Here is a 21,306-nt window from a genome sequence, read left to right on the forward strand (position 1 = left end):
TCTCTCTCTCTCACTCACTCCTGTCTCTCCATTATCTGCACTACTCTCGTTTACCCAACCCCCATCGCCAACATGTCGGACATCGTCAAGCACGTCGACACCCCGCTCGCCGACATTGACGAGGTGAGTTGACCGAGTGTTCAGCGAGATCAACGAGCTGCTTGATACCCGGTTGTGTCGTCTCTTCCTAGCCCTTCCGTGCAGTATCTGACTCCAGGCGTACGATCGCCTCCAGGCCACGTTCGCGAGCCACAAGACGCTCTCGCTCGCGTTCCGTACCTACAACCTCAAGCAGCTTGCGTATCTCATGCAGGACAATGTTGAGCGCTTCCAGACTGCCCTCGCGTCCGACCTTCAGAAGAAGCCGTTCGACGTCGAACTTTCGGAAGTCTGGCCCGCACTGGGTGACATCGATCTTGCAATTAAGCGTCTTCCTGAGTGGATGGCCGACGAGAGCAAGTCGAAGGACGCGACTGGTTCCTTCAAGCTTGCTCGTGAGCTCTCAGCCTGGCGTGTAGCAGCTGACGGCAGGGCCTCGTGTCGTCAAGCAGCCCAAGGGCGTCTCACTGGTATGTCGACGCGCCCCAGTCCCATGGCCGAGTCGCCCGCCGAGAAACTAGACTTACTCACGCCCAGATCATCGGAGCTTGGAACTTCCCCGTGCTTCTCTGCATCTGCCCACTGATCGCTGCCATTTCAGCCGGCTGTCCTGCCATCATCAAGGTCAGAATATGACTTGTGGAATGCAAGCTGACAGCAGGGATCAGAGCACGCCCCAGCTGCATCCGCCCTCCTCGCAGAGCTCATCCCGAAGTACCTTGACCCTAATGCCTACGCATTTGTTACCGGCGGCCCGGAGCAGGCTACTGCCCTCCTCCAGAAGCGCTGGGGCCACAGTAAGCCCGGCAACCCTCGAATCCAGCTTACACCAGTCCTGTACACGGGCTCGGGTCAGGTCGGCAAGATCGTCGCCACGGCCGCTGCGCAGACCCTCACTTCAACCACTCTCGAGCTCGGCGGCAAGAGCCCAGTTGTTGTCTCTGCGGACGCCGACATTGGCATCACCGCGCGCCGTATGCTCAGCATGAAGCAGCTGAATGCCGGCCAGGTGTGCGTTTCACCCGATTATGTTCTCTGCGCCAAGGAGCGCGTTGACGAGCTGATCTCGACCATGAAGGCCACGTAAGTGTGAGGAAAGTGCGATACTCACGTCAGTCTTGACGAGTTCTACCCCGCCGGTAGCGCGCGCTCGCTCGTTGGTGACAGCTTCGAGTTCGCGTCTGGAATCCGCAACGCGCGCGACTACGAGCGCCTCACGAAGATTGTGGAGCAGGCCGATGAGGAGGGCAAGCTCGTCTACCGCGGTGAGACGGACGTGTCGCGCAACCGCATGGGCATCAACCTCGTGCGCCTCAACCTCAACGGCGAGGGCGAGACCAGCACCCTTGTCACCGACGAGATTTTCGGCCCCATCATCCCCATCATTCCCGTTGATGTGAGTTTTACCATTGCAAAGCGTGCTTTGACTGACCCGCAGGACGTTGACGCCGCTATCCGGTACATTAACGCGCGCCCGACTCCACTCTCGCTCTACGTCTGCTCCAGCAGCCGCAAGGTCTTCCTCAAGGGTAGGCTTTTTGTTTCGAGGTAGCTAACCTCCAGTCATCGAGAACACGATCTCTGGCTCTGCCATCTGGAACGACTTCTGCCTGTCGCCTGTCGCACGCACTCTGCCCTTCGGCGGTGTCGGCGAGTCTGGCTGGGGCAGCTACCACGGCTACTACGGCTTCCTCGCCTTCTCGCACCAGAAGGGTGACTTTGCAATTGCATAAACAGTGCTGACCGCAGCCGTCATTGAGATCCCGCTCTGGCTCGAGGTGGCCCAGAAGGCCCGCTACGCGCCCAACTTCAACAAGAAGCTGGTGCGCATGGTCATGGGAGGCAAGGTCAAGTTCCCGCGCCCCATCAGCCTGGAGCACGAGGAGCGCTCGCTTGAGCGCTCGCGCGCCCGCCGCCACCTGTACATTGGTGTGCTTCTCGTGGCGATTGGCGCGTGGCTCGGCTTCGGAGGTCGCAAGATCACCAACCTGTTCACGGCTGTCAGAGCCAAGATTGGCGTTTAAAATGTTCTATATTCGTGTGTTTTTTGTGTTTTCCTTCAGTTATACAATGTATGATGCTGCAGAGTTTCTCGCAGAGGTGGCGCCGGCATAGGCGCAATGTGCATTGCAAGTATGATGTAATGTGGCAATGAGATAGTGAACAAGCAGATCGTCCCGCCGCGTCCTGCGCGGTGCGATATGAACCCGGTCTCAAGATGTGGGATCAGGCGCCCAACCCTGGGGCGCCACGATGAGCTTCTCCTCCTCCGGCGTCTCCGAGACGATCGCGGGAGTCACCTTCTCCTTCGGCGCCGTGGCAGTCTCTCTTCTCTCGATGCTCGAGGACTCTGCCTTAGTCTCGTCGTCGGTCTCGGCGTCGATGGCTCCCTTAATCGTCGACTTGCGGCCAGGTGGCGGCCTGGGAGTATTGGGATGGGGTATTTCGAGTTCCGGTGGATCAGTCCAGCGTACGGTGCCCCACGCCCAGAGTGCCTGTTGTCAGCTCGGGCATGCCTTCGCGACTGCACTTCTCCCCCTCTCCCCTTCTCTCCTTCTCTCACCCGTTTACGCTGACCCCTTCTGACGTGCTACTCACCTTGCCAATCTTGTCCGGCCAGTCATGGCAGCGCACCTTGCTCGGCGGCGAGTCGACCCAGTCGACGTCCTCGCGATACCGCCCCTCGGGGCGCGGCATCTCGAGCCACCCGCGCGTGCGCGCGTCGCCCTTGCCATACGTCAAGTGCACGCCGGGGACAGTGAGAACGCGGCCGAAGCCGTACCGCCAGAAGTCCCAGGAGATGAACATGCTCTCGCTCGACTGGCACTCTTCCTCGCCCTCGCGCTGGTCCGGGCGCCGCGGGATGCCGCGGCGGAAGCGCACGTTGTACGGCGGCGCGAAGGGCGCCGGGTTGATCACGAGCATGCCGTTCCACCCCGAGAAGACTTGGTAGGGAAGCAGGCGGTCGTGCCGTTCGCGCGTGGCCGGCGAGGAGGGGAAGAACTGGGGTCAGAGGCCTCGGCGGAAAAGCTCACCTTTGCTGGCTTTTCCTCGTCTTCCTTCGGAACGGGGAAAGGCGAATACAGGTCGCCGCTCATGTCGCGTCCGACCCAGCCGTCGTAGAACCACTTGCCGGCGTGGTCCCACCCACACGTGATGTCGCTGTCCTGCGTCTCGTGCTGGTGCAGAAGCTCAAGGACATGTCCCGCGCCAAAATAGACGTCGTTGTGCCACACCACGTGCGTCCAGTCCTTGCCATCCGGGGCGGCGTGCGGCGTATCGCTCTCGAAGATTGGCGCCATCGCGTCGTTGCGCATCCGCGCGAGCAGCTCGATGCGGTGCGAGTGCTCCCAGTCGAGAGGCGGCGTGTTAGTCTGCAAAAAGATGTTCTCGGGCGGCACGCCGATAAACAAGAGGTGCTCGCGGAGAGCGCCGGCGAGGAGCTCGCCCGAGCCGTCGTCGCTTCCGCCCTCGACTAGCGACACGACCAGACTTTCTGGGCCCAAAAAGTCCGCGAGGACAGTGTACGTCGCGAACCAGTCGGCCAGCATGCCGGCGACCTGCTTGCACACGGCCACCATGAGGATGCGCTTCTCTGTGCCCGGCACGACGGCGCCATTCTCGAAGCGCGGGGCAAGGTGCGCGTATCGCTCTCTCAAGGCGGGGGTGAGGAAGGGGGGAAAGATCGGCGACATGAGATCGTGCTCTGCAGGCACGGCGGGCGTGCGATCCCTCACGCCATTGATGAGCGGGCGGAGGAAGTCGAATGCCTGCCGCAGGCTAGGGAGGGGAGCTTCGGCGTACCCGTGTCTGTGGCCGAGAGGGATGCGGGATACGCCGGGATGCCGTGGTTCTGCGCGCGAGTCGTTACGTGGCGGAGGGACGATGGGGCGCTGGGCGCGCACACGGGCGGGGCGGGCGGGGGTATGTGACGTCCGCCATTTGGAGCTCGCGAGGCTCCATATAGCGAAGAGGAAGAGGAGGGCGGAGAAAAAGAGCCCGACGCGGATGAAGTTGCGCGGGGGCCATATGCGGACGCCGCGGCGGCGGCGTCGAGATGATGTGCGTACGGGCAGGGGGAAGGCGGGGGCGGGGAAGGCGGGGGCGTGGGCGAAAGCTGGGGTGTGGGGATGTCGCGAGATGGGGCTGCCCATGATGCTCGGAGGCGTGGGGGAGCAGGCGAGGTCGCTGGGTTGTGGTCAGTGATGGTCCGCCGGGTGTACGCGGTTGAGCGCGGCGCGGGGAGGTGGAGGGGTCGTGTGCAACAGTGAGGTGGAGATGGAGGGGGAGACGGTCGAAGGTATTAAAGAGTGACGAGTGAACGAGTGACGAGGCGTCGGCGGCGGAGAGCTGAGCGCGAGCGTGGGGGAGAGCTCGAGCACGAGCAGAGCAGAGATACGAGAATAACGAGCGTGTTGTGGAGAAGAAAAGAAAAGCCCACACGCGCCTTCGCTGTCCGCTGTCCACTCTCCACCATCACGAGGTCTGTGCGGTCTGTGCGCGCCCTGATCCGCCCTCCGGCCCTCTAGGATTGGGCGGGCCTTCGGCCCGGCCCGGCGCGGCGGTGCGGAGGCGTCAAGCCTCATGCTCGCACGAGCATGCCGCGTTTTCCGGCGGCAGAGCTCGCGCAGGGGCACTTGGGCATGGGCGACACGGCCAAGCGGGGCAGGCACCTCCGGCAATAACGTAATAACGGTATGAGGCCCAGCACCTGCGTGCTGGCCAGGTGCTGCGACGTGAATGCGTGAATGCGAGGGCGCGAGCGCGCAGTATGCGGGAAAGGCAAGGGGGGCAAGGCGGGGCATTGCTGGCTGACCAGTGCCATGGGCCTTTTGTGGCGCCGCCTCGCCGCCCTTGTGCCCTGGCCTCCGTGTTCCGGCGGTTCGAGAAGGTCCAGCTTGCCGCCTGCTTGCCTGGCTGGCTGGAGGCCGAGAGCTCAAGGCCGAGGGCCGAGGGCCGAGGGCCGAGGCGGAGATAGCAATCAAGGCGGTGCTTGCCAAGAGGAGGATCTGGCGAGCCTGAGCGCCAGGCATGGGTGTGGAATGCGCCGACCGGGCCGATGATGGAGACGGCCGACCGAGCTCGAGCGATAGCCGAGATAAACTTTATCGCTCTGTTTCATTCGGCCTCGGCTTGGCCATCTGCGCGGTGCAGGCGAGCCCACACCCACATCCACACCCACACCCACAAGGCATCCAATGTAACGCAGCCTATATCATACACGTACACACCGCACATACTACACTACTCGCCGTCCCAGACACACATCTCCCACGTGCGCGCGCGCCCCTGGCGGCCCGTAATCTCCTCGTTGTTGGCCTTGCTCAGGCCCTCGCGCCACCCGATCGTCCGGCGGTGCGCGTACCCCGGCCACGCGGCGGGCACAAAGTCGAAGCTCCGGAGCACGCGGAAGCGGGGCTGCGCGTCGCGCGTGCCGGGGCACATGGGCGGCGGGCGGTTCGCGAGCTTGGGCAGCTCCCACTCCGAGTACGGCGGCTGGTTGAGGAGCGTGATGAGGAGTGTGCCTTGGCGGTCGGGCGGCGTAAACGACGCTGGCACCGGGCGGGTGCTGCGCATGCCGTCCTCGTCTTCATCTTCGTATTCGTCGTCGCCAACAGGCGAGAAAGAGGGCGCACGCGGCCGTTTCGGCGCTGGCCCCTTCTTCTTCTTCTTTGAGGGGAGGGGGAATGCGCTCGGCCCGACCGTCAGCAGCGGCGCGACGCTCTTCAGTGTGCGGAGGAGCAGCACTTGGTTCGCGCGCACGTTGCGATCTTGGTCCGTAATGCCCTTGCCGACGTGCGGAAAGTTGAAGACGACGCGGCTCCAGCGCGCGCCGCGTCCCAAAACTTTGTGCGATTTCTCGAGCGCGCCGGCGTCGACGCCGAACGCGACACGCACCCCGCGCGCACGCAGCGCCGCGACGTTCTCCGCCGCGTCGGGATACTTCTCCGTCGCCTCCGCTTCGGTGTCGTACGCCGTTGCGCAGACTAGGTGTCCCGCGTGTTTCCGCCCTTCGACGAGCGCGCGCGCAAAGGAGAAGTTGGCTTCGCCGAGAAGGAGCACGGTGTCGTCCGGCGCGATGGGGATGGTCGCGCGCGCAAGCGCCTTGGCGGCGAGCGCGGCTTGGTCGCTGGCTTCGGCTCTGTCGTTCTTCGCCCTGGTCTCGGACTCGGACGTCCCAAAACCCTCATCCTCATCCTCGTCCTCGTCCATACCCTCGCCGTCCCCAGCTACGCCGACCTCAGCGGCCAACTGTGCCGCCTCGCGGCGCGCGCGCGCCTCGGCCTCCGTCGCAGCGAGGGCGCGGACCTGCGCGTCCCGCTCCCTCCTCTGGCGCTTGAGCGCGCGTTTCTCCGCCACGCTATGCTTGACCTCCTTGGCCATTTTGGCCTTGTTTTCTGCGCGCTTGGCTTCCGCGGCGCGCCGGGCGGCCGTGGCTTGGTGTGCGCCGAGTGCGGATTTGAGTTTTGGCATGGGAGTGTTTTAGAGAGGGAGGATGAGGGAGATAAAGGTAAGATCCCGAAGGACGGCGCTGGGTTGCGCGGAGGATGCCAAGATGACCGGTTGCGCTGTGAGAGTGGCGAGTGAGAGTGCTGAGAGTGAGAGTATTGACGTCTCGCGACGGTGTCAAGGTGTGGCAACTTTTAGATTCCGGGGTGGAGGCGGTTCGCGCCCGAGAACCGGCGGGTTCTGCCCCCTGCACCACACGCGCCCAAAATCAGAAAGCAGGCACGTCCAAGGTTATTCCGAAGATCCGGACCCTGTGCCCTGCCGCGTGCATCGTCCCTCACCATGAATTGGCCAAGCGGGGGCTGACATTAGCGTGGCGTACTGTTTGGTTCCATGACAGACAAGAGATTGTCCGACGATGCCAACAGGTTTTGCGTTGTTCAAAGATGCTGCTTGTGTGATGGTGGGCGAGTGTGGCTAGTACTGTACAGTATGGGACTCTGGGACGATGATGAAGAAGACGCTCGGGTCGTCTTACGCAATCAGGAACAGATCCCAGGGGTCGTCGCGTCCATTCCGGCCGTGCACAAAACGCGTCCAAGTCGACTTCTACTCGCTCTCCCTCTTTCTCTCTCTAGATCTCTCTCTCTCCTCTCTCAAACTCCCCCAGCGTACACTAAATGTCCTATGCATAGAATACTAGACCAAGGCCAACGCATGCACAGCGGGCATAGTCTCAACAATGTCTAAAAGTGGCGGGTCGCATGTCTCACAAGAGCACCCTGCCCTCTGCCTCACTCAATCAGTCGTGGTACCAGTGGCGGCGCGCCTGGCCGCCAGCAACGTTCGACCGCCAGACCTGGTTCGCGTTGCCTGGTTGTCAGTCATCTGTAGCCCCCAGGCCCGACTCACCGTTGCCACACGTCCACACCTGCAGCTGGTTGCCGTTCTGGGCACGGCCGTCCGTCAGGTCGAGGCAGAGACCGCTGTTGGTAACAGCGATGCGGTTGTCGGGCGTGTAGTACCACTGCTGCTGGGTCAGGCCGGGGTAGCAGGTCCAGAGGTGGATCTTGGAGCCGTCGCGGGGGTTGACACCGGCGTCGAGGCAGTAGTTGGTACCGGCGACCTTGATCTGCTGGTTGCCGCGGACGAGGGTGAAGCCCTGGGCGGGGGTGCCGTTGCACTGGTAGCTGGATGTGAGCGCGAGTCCGAGGGAGTGCGGGTGGGGGTGAGGGTGCGCGGCGGCGTCTCTATTTCGGGCGACGCACGGCCCACCCTCGCCAACCTTGCCCGCACTTCAAGTCTAATTCGCGCCACTCACACCTGGACGGGGATACCGTTGGCGAAACGGGCGCCCGCAACGTCGACACAGAGGTTGGTGTGGGTGCCGGGGTGGATGACGGTGCCGGATCCCGAGGGGGGCGGGGTGGTGGTGGGCGGGGGGACGGTGGTGCCGTCCTCGTCTGGGCAGACGAGCTCAGCGACGGCGAGGGCGGCGAGGAGGGAGAGCTTGATGAGGGCGAGCATTATGATTGTGGTATTAAGAAGGAGGGTGGTGAAGCGATGAAGAGGATGGAGAGATGGAGAGATGGAGAGATGGAGAGATGAAGAAGAAGAAGAAGAGTGTTTGCGAGGACGAGGACGAGGGGGGGGGGGGGATGTTAAGAGCGCTCAAGAGCTGGGGGCCAAAGGAAGGAGGAGCATGTCAGGGATCACGTCTGTTCGCAGGTGCGTGCGTGCAGGTTGTGTCTGTTGGGCGCTGTCCAGGGCTTGTTGGTCGTTGGCTCAGGGGGGAGCCATGCGTCAAATATCCATTAGAATGGAAATCTACAGTAATAGCCTTTGATCTAATCCCTCTGGTCCCTCTGGTCCCTCCCATCCTTCAACTCAGCCTCTCAGCCGCCATAAGCCATAAGCCGCCATAAGCCACCCAGCCATCATGCATCACGCGCAGATGGACACACGTTGCCAAGCATTCACCCCATCGCAGATGACAGAACAAGGGCCGCCAGTGGAGCTACGCCTCGTCGTCTACACTATTCGCTTCCGAGCGATCGCGGTGGTCCGACGTGCCCAAAAGGCGCGGCGAGAGCGCGGGCTGCAGAGCACAAGAGCAGCAGAGCAGCTGACGCGTCGGAATGTCACAGGCAAACGCCTCAAAGGGTGCACGGGCGGCAGCCTCGCCCTGGTTGGCATGGTTTGGGTCATCCCACCCCGCCAACCACATGTCGTTATGTCCAAGAGCATGTGCGACGGGTGATGGGCCGACGGGCGGCGGGCGACGGGCGGCAGGCGGCAGGCGGCAGGCGGGTGACAATGGCCCGAATTATTACACACCCTCCTCCGAGCTCAAAGCTGTGTATAGGTGGCAGACACCCAGCGCACACGCCCCGACGCCGAGCTTCCTCCGATGGACTGGCGAGATTGGCTTATGGCTCCAGATCCGAAGGAGGTTGGGAAATGGTGAGGAGCGTTGGGCATGGGCCATTGGCTGTCGGGCGGGCGTTAGGTGTTGGTCGCATGAGCGGAGAAGGCGGAGGCGGTAGAGGCGGTGGAGGCGGCGGTGGTGGTTGGTGGTGGTGCAGAGATCGGATCGGGCTGTCTTTGTTATTATTCAAGGAAGAGTGAATGGACGGAGTGGTGCATGGTGCGCTGGCTCGTACCACGCGTGCCAGGCTGACATATAACAAGACGCCTCCCAAAGTTGTCCAAAGTTGTCCAAAAGTAAAATCGCTCACGCGCTCACTCACGCGCTACTCATGTGTCATTTTGGCTGTTGTGGCCCAAGTGCACAAGTGTTCAACCTCGTTGTCCTTCGTATCACTGAAGCCGCCTTGATCCACCAGTCCAGACTGCCACACCCCGGGCAACCCGCATCGACACTCCCCATGCATGTCTAAATCTAGTAATGAGAATGAGTATAGATACAGTAAGGTAGACAAGGTCAAAGCGCCTCGCTACCCATTATACGTCTTCGCCCGAGCCAGCTCGAACAGAAGCACGGGCGACAACTTAGTGCAAGACAGTCATCATGGCGCCAAGCGCCGCCGCAGCGAGCGCGGCTGCAATGGACGCCCCGCCCAGAAGCGGCTTGGCCGAGGCCGCCGCCGCTGTGGCAGACGCGAGCGTGATGCCCGACGTCTGCACATTGTTCGACAGGCCCTTCTCAGCGAGCCATGTCGGGGTCACCCCCATCACCGGCTCGTACTCGCCCTGCACAGCCTGGTTCATGTCCGTCCCATCCCAGCACCACGTGTCAAAGCAATCCTGGCACTCCTGGGTGCGATTGGCGGCAGTGTAGCCAAACGAGCGGTCCGACATGGCACATGCGAGACACCTGGGCCACTCCGGGACAGTCCCGTTCAGAGTGACCGAGCGCATCGCACTCTCCATCTGCTCGAGCGCCGTCGGCGTGTCGTACTGCAGCTGGTAAGTTGACGAGTTGCTGTACCAAGTCCACGGGTAGTGCGGAATGTAGACGACCATGGGCGTGTCCGTTTGGTTGCAACCAAAGAAGACGGGGCGCTGGTTCAAACCCTGGTTGACAAAGCCGTTCGTCGATGGCACCCTGGGCATCCTAATAGTGATGCCAAACGTCTCCTGGAACTTGAGGGCACGGTCGTAGGTCGTCCAGAGCGAAGAGCCGTTCGGCCACGAGTACGTCGTGTCGGCCGAATTGTCAAATGCGACAATGGCGTCTACCTGGCGACCGGACATAAGGAGAGGCTCAATGGGGATGTTCTGATTCGTCTCGCCAGCGTCGACCATGGTCAGGTACTCAAGGTTGGAGACGGCATTAGGCAGCTCGGTGTAGTTGGCGGCAAAGTTGACGTACTGGGCCACATCGTTCTTGTCCTGCGATACGTCGGCGAGGATGTCCTTGAGCAAATCGACGAGGCCGGACGAGTTGAGTTGCGCGAGCTGAAGCAGACCGCCGTTGAACAGCGTCGACGACGTGCCCATGACAAAGCTCATCTGGTCAAAGCCCTTGTAGCACTTGTTCATGTCGACGGGCTGGCCGCCGCTCATGCGCGTGCCAATGTACTCGATGGGTGTGAAGAAGCCAGCGGTCTTGTTGTTGTTTTGGCCAATAGCCCATGAGCCGTACTCCCATGGCGTAAACTCCCACACGGTCGAGTTGGAGGGCACGACTACCTCTCCTGGCTCACGCCTGTGTAGGTCAGCGGCTGCACACGCAAGTAGAGCTTACTCGGCAGCGATGATAATGGGCACTGGCAGCTCAGCGTTCTGCAGCTGGGAGATATTGCTCAGGAGGCCGGAGAAGGTAATGTTGGGCGACGTGTCAAGGCGCCACTGCTTCGGCAGGAGGTGGTCGCCGAGAGCGAGGGCCCAGTAGTCGGTGATTTGAGTAGGGAAGCCCTCGGCGGCCTTGGCGCGCACGTTGGACAGCATGTTAAGGTAGAACGACACCTTGCCATCGGAGGGGAAGATGAGGTTCGAGTCGAGGTTGAGCACGTTCTGCAGTATGTCGGTAGGGAGCATACCACCGTTGGCCATGAATGAGCCAGTGGCCCACGAGCCGCCGGACAGGCCGGCCATGTAGGACGCAGCATCGAGCCAGCCGCCAGTGCCGGCACTGGAAGACTCTGGGCTCTGGCTCATCATGCCCTGGGTCATGCCGAGGCCGTTGATCATGGCGCGGTAGCCGCCACCCGAGAGACTGAGCGCGACCACGGGAGTGCGAGGCGGCATCTGAGAGAGGCCCGCCTTGGTCATCATGCTCTGGAAGGCCTGGTCCATTGCAGGCTGGCGCCTGGCTAGGTAATCCCTCTCGCTCTGGCTGGTGCCCTGTAGAGTCAGTGTCTGCGAGGAAGGCCATCTCCGTATCGTCCCGCCGAGCTCACCTGTCTAGCTGAGCGGATCCAGTTGACGCCCGTGGGGCACGGGACGCTGTACGGCTTGTAATCCTCACTGCCGTCGCCGATAAGGAAGCTCTGTGAATCCTTGACGCCGTCTGGGATGTCGAGCTGGTCAGTGCCTTGAGGGTCATCCTCGACGGCACGGCGAACGGCCCAGCCGAGTTCACGGTTGGCCTCGTTCCAGGCAGCAACATCGGGGCCTTGGGCGAAGACGGGGGCTGCCGCCGCGAGGGCGACGAGGGCGATGGCTGTGTGCATGTGTTGTTGTTGTTGTTGTTGTTGTTGTTGTTGTTTGGAGGGGTGGGGGCGGAATGAAGGGGGTCGAGGAGAGGAAAGAGAGGTAAGGAGGGTGGAGTAGTTTGTGGAAGAACGAGGCGATGAAGAGAGAGGGAGAGAGGGGGAGAAAGAGAGAGAGAGAGATGAGAGAGATGAGAGAGATGAGAGAGAAAGAAAGCAAAAGAGGAGCTCCGAGGATGACCGAGACGACGTCTGCTGCCATTCAACTCATCATCTTGTAACTCTGGACCCACTCCACATCGGCCGCCGATTCCACAAATATTAAGCAATCTATCCCTGAGCAAGACAAAATCAACTTGTTGCGCAGCGGCTCCGCATGCTCCCTCGTCTACGTGTCTGCAGTGCATGCGGTGTTGCATGCATCGCGATGATTGAGCGCTACGGCCTCGTTGCCGTGGCCCGCGTGTGCGTTTGCACAGATGAATGCACAGACGCACTGTTAGGCGCTGTCCGGTGGAGCGTGTTGAAACGCCGCACCCAGCGACGCGACGTGACCGCGCCCCTTCTGTATCTTGGACCGCGTCATTCCTTGGCTCGAGGCTCACGTTGGCCACTCCTCATCACCCGTGGCAACGGCGGGTCTCGCATAATACCTGCACGACGTCCGCCGTCGACGTCGCCGCGTCGTCGTTGGTGGATGATTCAAGAGTTGTCTTACCTCCCTGTCGCGGCGATCGACAGGTGCGCTGAACGGTATGACCCTCTTTCGTGCCCTGGACTTGGCATGCTGCGCAACCTCCTCGGCGCTCGGCGCGCTCGGGCGCCGGCCGCGACGTCTTCCGTGTCTCACCTCGCAAAGTACTCCAGTACAGCCGGATGTCCGAGCACTGTCGAGCGATGCGTACAGCATCAGCGCATGCATTGTAATCGAGGCGCGCCGTTTCTATCAGCCAGCTGTCGGATGAACATGCCCATCATGTCGCCTCCGTCGCGCGGCTCCCGCCGACCAGTCCTTGCGCCAAGTATCCGCTTCCCAGGTTGATCGTCTTGGAGCACCATTATCGATCTGACATGCGGTGCTGCTGTGTCAGACGTGCAGTTACATGATGCGTAGGACTTTCGTTGACTCTGATTGACGCTCCGGGTCAAGTCCGCACCTCCGCAGAGTTCCGCTTCCGCCTCTGCCTGGCATGACGTCCACCCACGTCATTCCTCTGACTGAGGCTTGAGATTCCCATCGTGGTCTGTCCTCTTCCCTCCTCACCATCACAATGGCCGAGCACTCTCACGCGCACGGCGGGCACTCGCACTCTGACGCCCTCAGCCACGGCCACGGCCACGGCCACTCCCACGGACACGCCCACGGCCACGCCCACGGACACGCCCACGACTTCTGGGACGGCGCAGCCTACCTCTCCCGCCCCGGCGTCCAAGAGACCGCATCCATCAACGCCGCGAACCTCGAGTCCGCCCTTTCGGCCCTCTCGCACATTCACACAGACTTCAAACCCTCAAACTTCCCCAACCTCTCACTGATCGAAGTCGGCGCGGGCCCGGGGGCCGTGACAGCGCACCTCGCGCCGGTCTTCGGGACCGTGTACGCGACCGAGCTGAGCGCCAACATGCTGTCCGCGTTCGCCGCGCAGCCCGTCGCGCAGCGCCCGAACGTCTCTTACGGCTTGGTTGGGCTGGGGCCGGGGTCCAAAGCGGATTTCGAGGGCGGGAAGGCGTTCCCGGCACCCACGGAGGCCGAGCCGGACCGCACGGCGGCGCCGCCCGTGAAGAGCTTTGATGTCGCGGCTGTCAATCTTGTCCTGCACCATGTTGATGATGTGCATGCGTTTATGGAGGGCGTGAAGGGCGTGCTGAGGCCTGGAGGCGCGGTCATTATTACCGAGTTCACGCTCGCGGAAGATGGGACGGATGTAGTGGCGAAGAACCGCGCGATGAAGGCTGAGAGGGAACATGTGAGTTGGCGAAGGGGTGGGGGAAGGGTGGGGAGGGAGAGGAAGAGTGGTAGCGTGGAAGAGCCTCAACGCTGCAACGCTGACGGCAGAACGCAGCCGCCGAAGCTACAGGCTCCGTCAACGCCCCGGGACACCACCACGACACCTTCTCCCTCGAGTCGATTCAGAAGATGCTCACGCACTTCGGGTTCACCCATGTCGGGGCTGCGCGTGGTCCCATGCTCCCAGTGTTTGGGCCTGACATGGACCCCGTGCCGGGCATGTATGCCTACGGGCTGGCGCCGTAGAAAATGGGACCCGCAGAGGCAATCAGAAGTATCTTACTAGCCGTCTACGATGTAGTCATCTACGGCTAAGCGGCAAAGTCAAGTAAAGCCGCAGACTACACCCCCACACCGCCGGGTATCAAACGATGCATGGCGACGAGACGGATTAGGCCAGATATACACATTACAACACGCCTAGATCTGCTGGTCAGCTTCCAATCCTGCGCGCGAGAACGCCAACTCACAAGAGACAACTCGAGGGTCCACACACGCCGCGCCCAGACCTTGACTGGCATCGTCTTGTCCGACATCGTCGACTCGGGGACCTCGACCTCGACGCCGTCCCACCAGCACTTGCGCTGCCGTTAGCACAACTTGCGGATGCACTCACCGCAGGCTTGCGCCAGAACAAGAGAAGCTTCTGCGCAGTGCCCATCTGCTTGTCGTCGATTATGGGCGTGGTGATGTCGGCGGGAGCGCCGGGCTGGCCAGGGTGAATGATACCCGTCTTCAGCAAAACCAGCGCCATCGAGCTGATGACATTACGCGTGGGCTCGCATGCACGGTAACCCCACTCGTCGTCGCGGTTGAAGCCGCTCATGCACAACATGTCGATCAGGTGCTGCTCGGCCTGGTTGTTCTCCTTGTTGACGTTGCGCTGGAGAGCGGTAAAGATCTGGCGCTTGGACGCGAGCGCCTCGCCTGCGGCACGCTTGAGTGCGCGCAGCTCGTCGTTCGCCTGCTCATGTGCGTCAACGCGCGCGAGAGCGCCCGGCTTCGTGATGCTAAAGTACTCGAGCTCTTCGCGGAGTACAATGATTGCTTGCTTCGTGAGGAGTGGGTTCTGGTTCACGTCCGAGTTTGGGTCGCTGGGCGATGAGGGAATGTTCTGCTGCGCGTGGAAGAGGCCAGGCGAGGTGGGCGTGCCGTAGAACGAGGCCTGCGCGTCTGCCCAGAAATCAAGGATGTACTGGAAGCAGTCCGGGTCGAACTGGGGTTAACATTGTGTGGGATAAGAGAGGCGAAGAAGGTGAAGTTGGGTGGGTGAGTGAGAAGGAAAAGCCACAGCAGGGCGTCCAAGCGCCCACCGCCGGCCCAGCACTCACGTCAACGGTGAAGACGCCGTCATCCCCACCATCCCAAGACGCAGGCTTTGACAGAATCAGGCCCTGGGGAAAGAGGCCGAGGAGCACGCTCTCGGGCAGGAGCATAAGGGTCTCGCGCTCAACGGGGAACATGCGCCCCCGGAGGTCGAGGTTCAGGCGCGTCAGCAACGCCTGGTTCGTGTAGATCCCCGGCGCCTGGTACCCGGGAGACACCGAGGTAATGGGGTTGACGCTGGTAATGGGGTTGGATGGGTCGGCGGTGGACATGGTGGGCGCGAGGTTGGCGGATGTGGGAGTAAAGGAAAGGGGAGGCGCAGAGGGGAGAAGGAGGGGGAGCCACGGAGGCGTCTGAGGAGGACCGGCGAAGAGACGACGCGGGAAGTAGAGAGCGTGTTGGAGGAGAACGGAGTGAGCGGATTGAGACGAGTAGTGAGGAGGGGGGTATTGTCGACGGAGAAGGTGGCTCGAGTGTCGAGGCGGGAGGCGCGGGGTGGCTGGGCGTCGCGTGTTGGATGAGCACGGACCCTTTCCACTTTGGTTCCGTTCGCCGCTGGTTGAGAATGTAAACAACCATCCCTGCTGCAATGCTGTTATGCCGTTATTACGATGTCCGAGTCGATGGAGACTCAGGTGCTTGCGGTTATTAGTTATGCCCCGAGTCGTGCACGCTCGGCCACGTCGATGCCACAGTCTGATCAATCATCAGGCCGTTGACTTGCACATCTGAGAATAGATGGTGGAGAAAAGCAGTCCAGCCATCTGTCGCAGCGATGTAGACGTGCCCAAGCGCCCTCTTAGTCTCCTGTGCACTTTCGACGCGCCTGTTTGTTATTCTCCTCCGCTCGTTCAGCACCATTGCGATATGACTGTTTCTTGAGTGTCGCTTGATGTCTCGAGACAACTCCATATCAGAGTCACGTGATGCCGCTCGCCCACGCTTCGGGCTCCACCTGTCCCGCAATCTCGGAGGTATCCGATATCACTTAGGACCGAACGTGCTCCAACGCAGAACTCCTCGTCCTCACATTCACACTGTCGAACACAGCGAGAGCTGCACCGTTGGGGAGTATATCCGATCCATCACTAGCGCTCGATACCAGCCCTCAGCGCTCTCAAGCGCCTCGCTTGCGGTCTGATCCGACCATCATCGCCAAGGTCAGCTGCCCCGACCACATGGAGCACGCGGAACTCTCCGATATTATAGACCGGCGCAGCTGCACGACCCGTGTTTCAGCGCCCGGCGGCATCTTTAGAGGCTAGTGGCGCCGTAAGCTGCATCAACGTTGCGATGGACACCACCCACTCCACCATGAAGCCCCGCACACCCCTCTGGCGCCGGATCCTCGGCCACATCGCGGCTCAGTGGAACCTGCTCGCAATGGGCGTCCTCATCGCACTCGCTTACGTCTTCCCCCGCGTCGGCATGACGGGAGGCGCGCTGCGCGCAGAGTACACCGTGACCTGGGGCGGTGTGGCGCTCATCTTCCTCATTGCTGGCCTTTCCCTCTCGCTTGACGCCCTCAAATCCGGCCTGCCACATGTACAAGCGCACGTCGTCTGCGCGGGCTTCACGTACCTCGTGGCGCCGGCGCTCGCATTCGGGTTCGGCACAGCCGGCCGCGATGCCGGCCTCGACGTCTACGTCATGGGCGGGATGGTAGTCACTGGTGGCTTGCCGACGACGGTCGCGAGTAATGTGAGCGCGACACTCGCTGCGGGCGGGAGCACCGCCCTTGCCAGCATCGAAGTCCTCCTCTCCAATACGCTTGGTCCGTTCATCGCGCCGCTGCTGGCGAAGATGTTCCTCACGCCCCAAATGGGGTGGGACGAGGCCCGGCCCGGTCGTGGCGACCTCACCCCCATCTACGTCCGCATGGCGAAGCAGCTCAGCGCCGCCCTCCTGGGACCTATGGTGAGCCTCTGCGTCGACGACGCTGACCTAGCTCGTCGGTCTGTTTATTCAGCACCTCTTTCCGCGGCCCGTCGCGCGCATCCGTACTGTCCTACATCTCGCCAAGGTCGCCGCGTTCCTCACTAGCCTCTGTGTGTGGCACAGCTTCAGCAATGCGTTTGCGTCGGGCGCATTCCTCACAGCCTCCCACGCCTCCATCATCTATCTGTGCTTCATGAGCTGGGCAAGCTATCTCATCCTTACCGCGCTCGTTTTCCTCGTCGTTCGCCTGCCCGGGATCCCCGGAACGGCGGCGGCGCGTTGGCGCATGAGCAAGCGGGACAGTCTCGCTCTGCTATTCTGCGGGCCGGCCAAAGGTGAGTTTGGGCGGTGTAGCTTAGCTAATGGCAGGCGTTGCCGTCGGTGCCCCCACCATCGCGATCCTGTACGCAGACCGAAAACTTGCGGTGCAAGCCAAGCTCTCGCTGGCGCTCGTAATATACCAGGGGGAGCAAGTGGCGATGGCGCAGGTCGTTGTCCCCCTCTTGCGCTGGTGGGCCAGGGATGAGGTGGCTGCGCACGAGGCGGCCGAGGCGGAGCGACTGCGCGCGCGCGAGATTGCAAAGACTCGCGGTGAGCAGGGCGTGCTGGAGGGAGAGAAGGGGGTCGCGACCGGGACTGAGGATGTCGAGCGCGGCGAGGCACGCCATCGGCAGTTGAGTATCGATGAGCAACTGGCTGTGCAGCGCTAGGTACAGCATTGCCCAACGTGAGGACCACTGTCCGTCAACCTCTCCGATAGTGCAGAGCTTGAGGCGATGCTCTGTCACTGATGTGCGCGTCGATGCCACATATAAGGCAGGACCAACACCGATCTCAGAGAGTGCTCAAGTAACAAATTTATTTGTAGCTATAGTGTGGTTCATTTGCATCTTTCATCAGACCACCCGCTAGCTACTATCTGTCCTCGAGTTCCGATGCTCGACTCCCTACCGTGACCATACTCCTGCGCCAGGTAGCATGCGTCGGCGGCTAAATCTCTTTGAAGAAGAGCGCGCCCTTGTTCCGGTGCAGTACGAGCACGTCCGAGTGCGAGGATCGGCGTGCCTTGGTTAGAGCCTTGGTCGAAGGCGTAATCGGCGACGGTTCGCCGTTTGAGGGGCTCGGGAGTGAGGGGGTGGTCGGCGAGCGGGTCGAGCGGGGGAGCCCGAGGAACTCCTCCAGTGGAAGTGGAATGCAAGTGTACTTCGCCTTCTTCATGGCATCCTTCGCGGCTACGGCGTAGAAATGCGGAGAGGGGGTCCGCGGAGGCCCGAAAAGAGCCTCGAGAGGAATAGGAATCCGGCGCGGCTGCTGTCCCTCGCGAGGTTTGATGCTCGCAGAGCGCTTCGTCATGGAGCCATCACCCACAGCATGCTGCTGCAACTGCAAGGGCGCCTTCTCCATCTCCTTCTCCTTCTCCTTCTCCTTCTCCTTCTTGAAACACAGAGTCACGGTCTTGGGCATCTCTGTCATCGACGGAAGGAGACGAGGGAGGCTCTGAACTCCTTCCATGTGCTCTCCCCTGTACGGCTGCGGTCGGGGAGGAAGCGGATGGCATCCAGAGAGGCCTACGAGCCGCGGCTTTTGCGGAAGCTGGCCCTTGGAGCGCTGGGTCCGCCAACTGCAGGTCGTGGAAGTGTGCGTCTCCGAGCTGGACATCTAAAGTCAGCTAGACGATGGCTAGGCTTACGGTGAATCCAGCCTGGAGGCAGTCAGTGACCGCGAGGTGGTGAAGAGTGAAATTCTGTCCCGGCTGTGCTCGTCGTTAAATAATCGACGGAAGCATTGCATCATTTGCGCTGTCTCGACTTAATTGCTGAGAGTCAGGTGAAGCAATTCGCGTGGTAAGATGGCTGGTCAATTGTTTCAACAATGAGGTGTCCGGCCTGCCGCCTTCAGCCGTGCGCAGTCGACTTGAAAGCATCTAGCATAGCCTAAGCACATCAATGCCTCTACCACCCCGTATCCTTGCCGATCTGATAGGACGCGTTCGACTTCCACTTGTGTCCCTTGGCCCGGCCGACCTTGCTCGTGCCCTTGGTCCTTGGGCCCTGGGAGCGCGCCGCGCGCGCCATCTCTCCCGCGACGGTCTCGCGGAGCTCGTCTACCTTGCCAAGCTTTGAGACCTTCGAGACATTGACGCGCTGGCGGGGTGCCCGCGGCGCACGCACGTACTGCGTGTAGTCGGATGGGGCGGGACCCACGGAGTCGTCCGAATCCCCACTGTCGCTCTCTTCCTCCTCCTCTTCCGAGTACAGTGAGACAGGCGCCGGCGGCTCATCGTCCGGGTCGCCGTCATTGCCGAGCAGACGGTGCAGGCGCAGTTTCTCCAGCTTTGCCGCCGCCTCCTCCGGCGCCTCTTCTGTTGCGGGTGCCTTGCCCTCCTCGCCTTCATCGTCATCGCTGTCATCGTCATCGTCATCCTCCTCCTCGTCTGACAAATCCTCGTTGGGGATGTCCTGCACCTCAATCATGTACTGGTGTCAGCTGTCGCTACAGATGTAAGAAGTACTCACGTCCTCGAGCTGGCGCTGCATGTCACGTCCAAAGCCGCTGGCTTCGACGGCAAGGTCGAGGCGAAGGAACTGAGGCTCATCGGCGTCATCCGCCTCGGAGTCCTTTTCCTCCACATCCAGCGCTGGTGTCTCGAACTTGACCGCAGGCGCTGCTGAAGGCTCGGTCTTGGACACGCCCGCCCCTTCCTCACTTGCAGCGGTTCCTACTTCCTTCTCCTCTTCTTTCTCTTCAGTCTCAGCTGTACTCCCGCCCTCAGCATCAGCTGCCTTCAAGCTCTTCTCATGGTCATCCCACTCTGCCACAACATCGGCCCATACAGGCCACGTCGTTCCCTCAAAGCGGAAGCGCTTGCGGAAGAAGCGCCGGATGCAGTTAACGTCACGGTTGAAGAAGCTGCCATGAGTCTCTGGATCTCTCCCCCGCGCAGTTTTTTGACTTACTATTCCGCATTCTCGTGGTGTGTCGACACCATCTGCGGGAAATCAATCACCACCGCCTCGTACGTCTTGCGCTTGATGAGGATGTTGAACTCGTTGAAGTCGCCATGGATGAGCGAGGCGCGCGCGAACCGCATAATCATCTCCATGAGCTCTCCATACAGCTTAGCGGGATCGGGCACGCTCATAACAGCGCGCAGGGGCTGCGAGTCCACGAGAGACATGACGACGCAATGGCGCGACTGGTCGATGGGCGTTGGGACAGGGAAGCCGTGGTCGTACAGCACCTTCATGAACGCAAACTCCTTCTGCGCACTCAGGCGCGACATGTACATCCACGACGCGGATGCGCGCTTGCCGAGATAGTCGCGCTTGGACTTGATCGCACGGAACGAGATACGTCCCAGGCTGCTGTCAGCTGCATGTATATGCCTGGGAGGGCGCACTCACCGATGCAGCTTGAGCACTCGCTTCTCCCCCTCGCCGTCCTGCACGAGGTAGATGTCGCTCTCCTTGCCTACGCCGATCTTAGAGCCCACTCCGGAAACGCTGGGAGGCTTGCGCTTGTGGAACGTCTTGAGCGCGAGGTAGTCCAGTCCGCCATACGTCAGGCGGTAGCCGTCGTAGCGTGTGTTGGCTACGCGTGCGATGAGATTGCGCCGGGCGAGCTGGCCACAGAGCTTGGCAACGTTACCGCCGCGCAGCTTCGAGATCTCGGCAAGGAGCGGCGTCGGGACAACCTCGTGGTTGCGCGAGCCCATCTCCGCCTGGCGTTAGCACTGGGATAGGACCCCGTTGTCGAAATGGCGCGCAACGCCGCGCTTCACCTTGACAAAGGTGGTAGCCTACTCACAGCTTGCAGGACACGGAACTCCTCATCCGTGATGTAGCGCAGGTCTGTTGCGTCGAGCCTCATGGTGCCGTGGGTAGATCTAATTACGCTGCGCTCTGCTCCGCTCGAGCAATGCCAGAGCTCATCTCCAGAAATCGCACAGAATATTTGGCTCCGCCGGGTGGCGGAAAGTGTCACGTGATCGGCACTCGGCTCTGAAAGGCGTTCGGACTCATGCCGTTCAGAGAGTAACAGCGAGATGGATCGTGTCCGAGGAAACGGCAATCAGCGAGGCAAAGCACCCTGCTCAGTAGTATGGTATTGCTTTGCTGCGTGAACCACAGATGGCACAGCTATACATCCAAGACGCGGAGAGCAAAAACCTTTAGCAACCCCACCAAAAGCACTCGTCCTCCGCCTCCGAATACTCCTCGCGCTCGCTCTCCTCGTTTCCATCCGGCGTGTCGCTGCCCTCGCTTGGCGACTCCCAGTCATTGCTGGAGTCGTGATACCGATCGGAATTCTCGTCGGGATTCCCATCGAAGTCCCGGGTGCTGTTGCCGGGCGTCCGCGCTGCGCGGG

General features: G+C 61.5%; 11 protein-coding genes across 11 annotated transcripts; 4 read left to right on the forward strand and 7 right to left on the reverse strand.

Moving 5' to 3' along the window:
- Positions 1-72: 72 nt before the first annotated feature.
- COLE_05934 (uncharacterized protein) lies at positions 73-1,832 on the forward strand (the record flags this gene model as incomplete). The annotated part of the gene is made up of 9 exons (XM_018424909.1): positions 73-123; positions 218-494; positions 532-569; positions 637-723; positions 761-896; positions 933-1,182; positions 1,216-1,495; positions 1,538-1,628; positions 1,663-1,832. 9 exons carry the CDS (start codon positions 73-75, stop codon positions 1,830-1,832), a joined length of 1,380 nt encoding a protein of 459 aa, XP_018282396.1.
- Positions 1,833-2,312: 480 nt separating this feature from the next.
- Positions 2,313-4,253, reverse strand: COLE_05935 (uncharacterized protein; the record flags this gene model as incomplete). Its single annotated transcript, XM_018426304.2, has 3 exons — positions 2,313-2,594; positions 2,698-3,102; positions 3,135-4,253. The coding sequence occupies 3 exons, from the start codon at positions 4,251-4,253 to the stop codon at positions 2,313-2,315; spliced, it is 1,806 nt and encodes a 601-aa protein (XP_018282397.1).
- A 1,090-nt stretch (positions 4,254-5,343) lies between these two features.
- COLE_05936 (uncharacterized protein) lies at positions 5,344-6,573 on the reverse strand (the record flags this gene model as incomplete). The annotated part of the gene is made up of 1 exon (XM_018421840.2): positions 5,344-6,573. One exon carries the CDS (start codon positions 6,571-6,573, stop codon positions 5,344-5,346), a length of 1,230 nt encoding a protein of 409 aa, XP_018282398.1.
- A 778-nt stretch (positions 6,574-7,351) lies between these two features.
- On the reverse strand, positions 7,352-8,076 carry COLE_05937 (uncharacterized protein; the record flags this gene model as incomplete). The annotated part of the gene is made up of 3 exons (XM_018421100.2): positions 7,352-7,422; positions 7,462-7,739; positions 7,871-8,076. 3 exons carry the CDS (start codon positions 8,074-8,076, stop codon positions 7,352-7,354), a joined length of 555 nt encoding a protein of 184 aa, XP_018282399.1.
- Positions 8,077-8,488: 412 nt separating this feature from the next.
- COLE_05938 (uncharacterized protein) lies at positions 8,489-8,809 on the forward strand (the record flags this gene model as incomplete). The annotated part of the gene is made up of 1 exon (XM_018421841.2): positions 8,489-8,809. The coding sequence occupies one exon, from the start codon at positions 8,489-8,491 to the stop codon at positions 8,807-8,809; it is 321 nt and encodes a 106-aa protein (XP_018282400.1).
- Positions 8,810-9,561: 752 nt separating this feature from the next.
- COLE_05939 (uncharacterized protein) lies at positions 9,562-11,687 on the reverse strand (the record flags this gene model as incomplete). The annotated part of the gene is made up of 3 exons (XM_018421101.2): positions 9,562-10,720; positions 10,760-11,358; positions 11,415-11,687. The coding sequence occupies 3 exons, from the start codon at positions 11,685-11,687 to the stop codon at positions 9,562-9,564; spliced, it is 2,031 nt and encodes a 676-aa protein (XP_018282401.1).
- A 1,250-nt stretch (positions 11,688-12,937) lies between these two features.
- COLE_05940 (uncharacterized protein) lies at positions 12,938-13,920 on the forward strand (the record flags this gene model as incomplete). The annotated part of the gene is made up of 2 exons (XM_018426305.2): positions 12,938-13,633; positions 13,723-13,920. 2 exons carry the CDS (start codon positions 12,938-12,940, stop codon positions 13,918-13,920), a joined length of 894 nt encoding a protein of 297 aa, XP_018282402.1.
- Positions 13,921-14,015: 95 nt separating this feature from the next.
- On the reverse strand, positions 14,016-15,272 carry COLE_05941 (uncharacterized protein; the record flags this gene model as incomplete). The annotated part of the gene is made up of 3 exons (XM_065626445.1): positions 14,016-14,258; positions 14,291-14,890; positions 15,006-15,272. The coding sequence occupies 3 exons, from the start codon at positions 15,270-15,272 to the stop codon at positions 14,016-14,018; spliced, it is 1,110 nt and encodes a 369-aa protein (XP_065482256.1).
- A 1,021-nt stretch (positions 15,273-16,293) lies between these two features.
- Positions 16,294-17,648, forward strand: COLE_05942 (uncharacterized protein; the record flags this gene model as incomplete). Its single annotated transcript, XM_018420643.2, has 3 exons — positions 16,294-16,917; positions 16,949-17,273; positions 17,308-17,648. 3 exons carry the CDS (start codon positions 16,294-16,296, stop codon positions 17,646-17,648), a joined length of 1,290 nt encoding a protein of 429 aa, XP_018282404.1.
- A 280-nt stretch (positions 17,649-17,928) lies between these two features.
- Positions 17,929-18,597, reverse strand: COLE_05943 (uncharacterized protein; the record flags this gene model as incomplete). The annotated part of the gene is made up of 1 exon (XM_018427497.2): positions 17,929-18,597. One exon carries the CDS (start codon positions 18,595-18,597, stop codon positions 17,929-17,931), a length of 669 nt encoding a protein of 222 aa, XP_018282405.1.
- A 293-nt stretch (positions 18,598-18,890) lies between these two features.
- COLE_05944 (uncharacterized protein) lies at positions 18,891-20,808 on the reverse strand (the record flags this gene model as incomplete). The annotated part of the gene is made up of 5 exons (XM_018421103.2): positions 18,891-19,415; positions 19,455-19,848; positions 19,896-20,300; positions 20,343-20,659; positions 20,746-20,808. The coding sequence occupies 5 exons, from the start codon at positions 20,806-20,808 to the stop codon at positions 18,891-18,893; spliced, it is 1,704 nt and encodes a 567-aa protein (XP_018282406.1).
- Between the last annotated feature and the right edge of the window lie 498 nt (positions 20,809-21,306).

Source organism: Cutaneotrichosporon oleaginosum (genome assembly GCF_008065305.1).
Source record: "Cutaneotrichosporon oleaginosum strain ATCC 20508 chromosome Unknown ATCC20508_contig05, whole genome shotgun sequence".
Lineage (NCBI taxonomy): Eukaryota > Fungi > Basidiomycota > Tremellomycetes > Trichosporonales > Trichosporonaceae > Cutaneotrichosporon > Cutaneotrichosporon oleaginosum.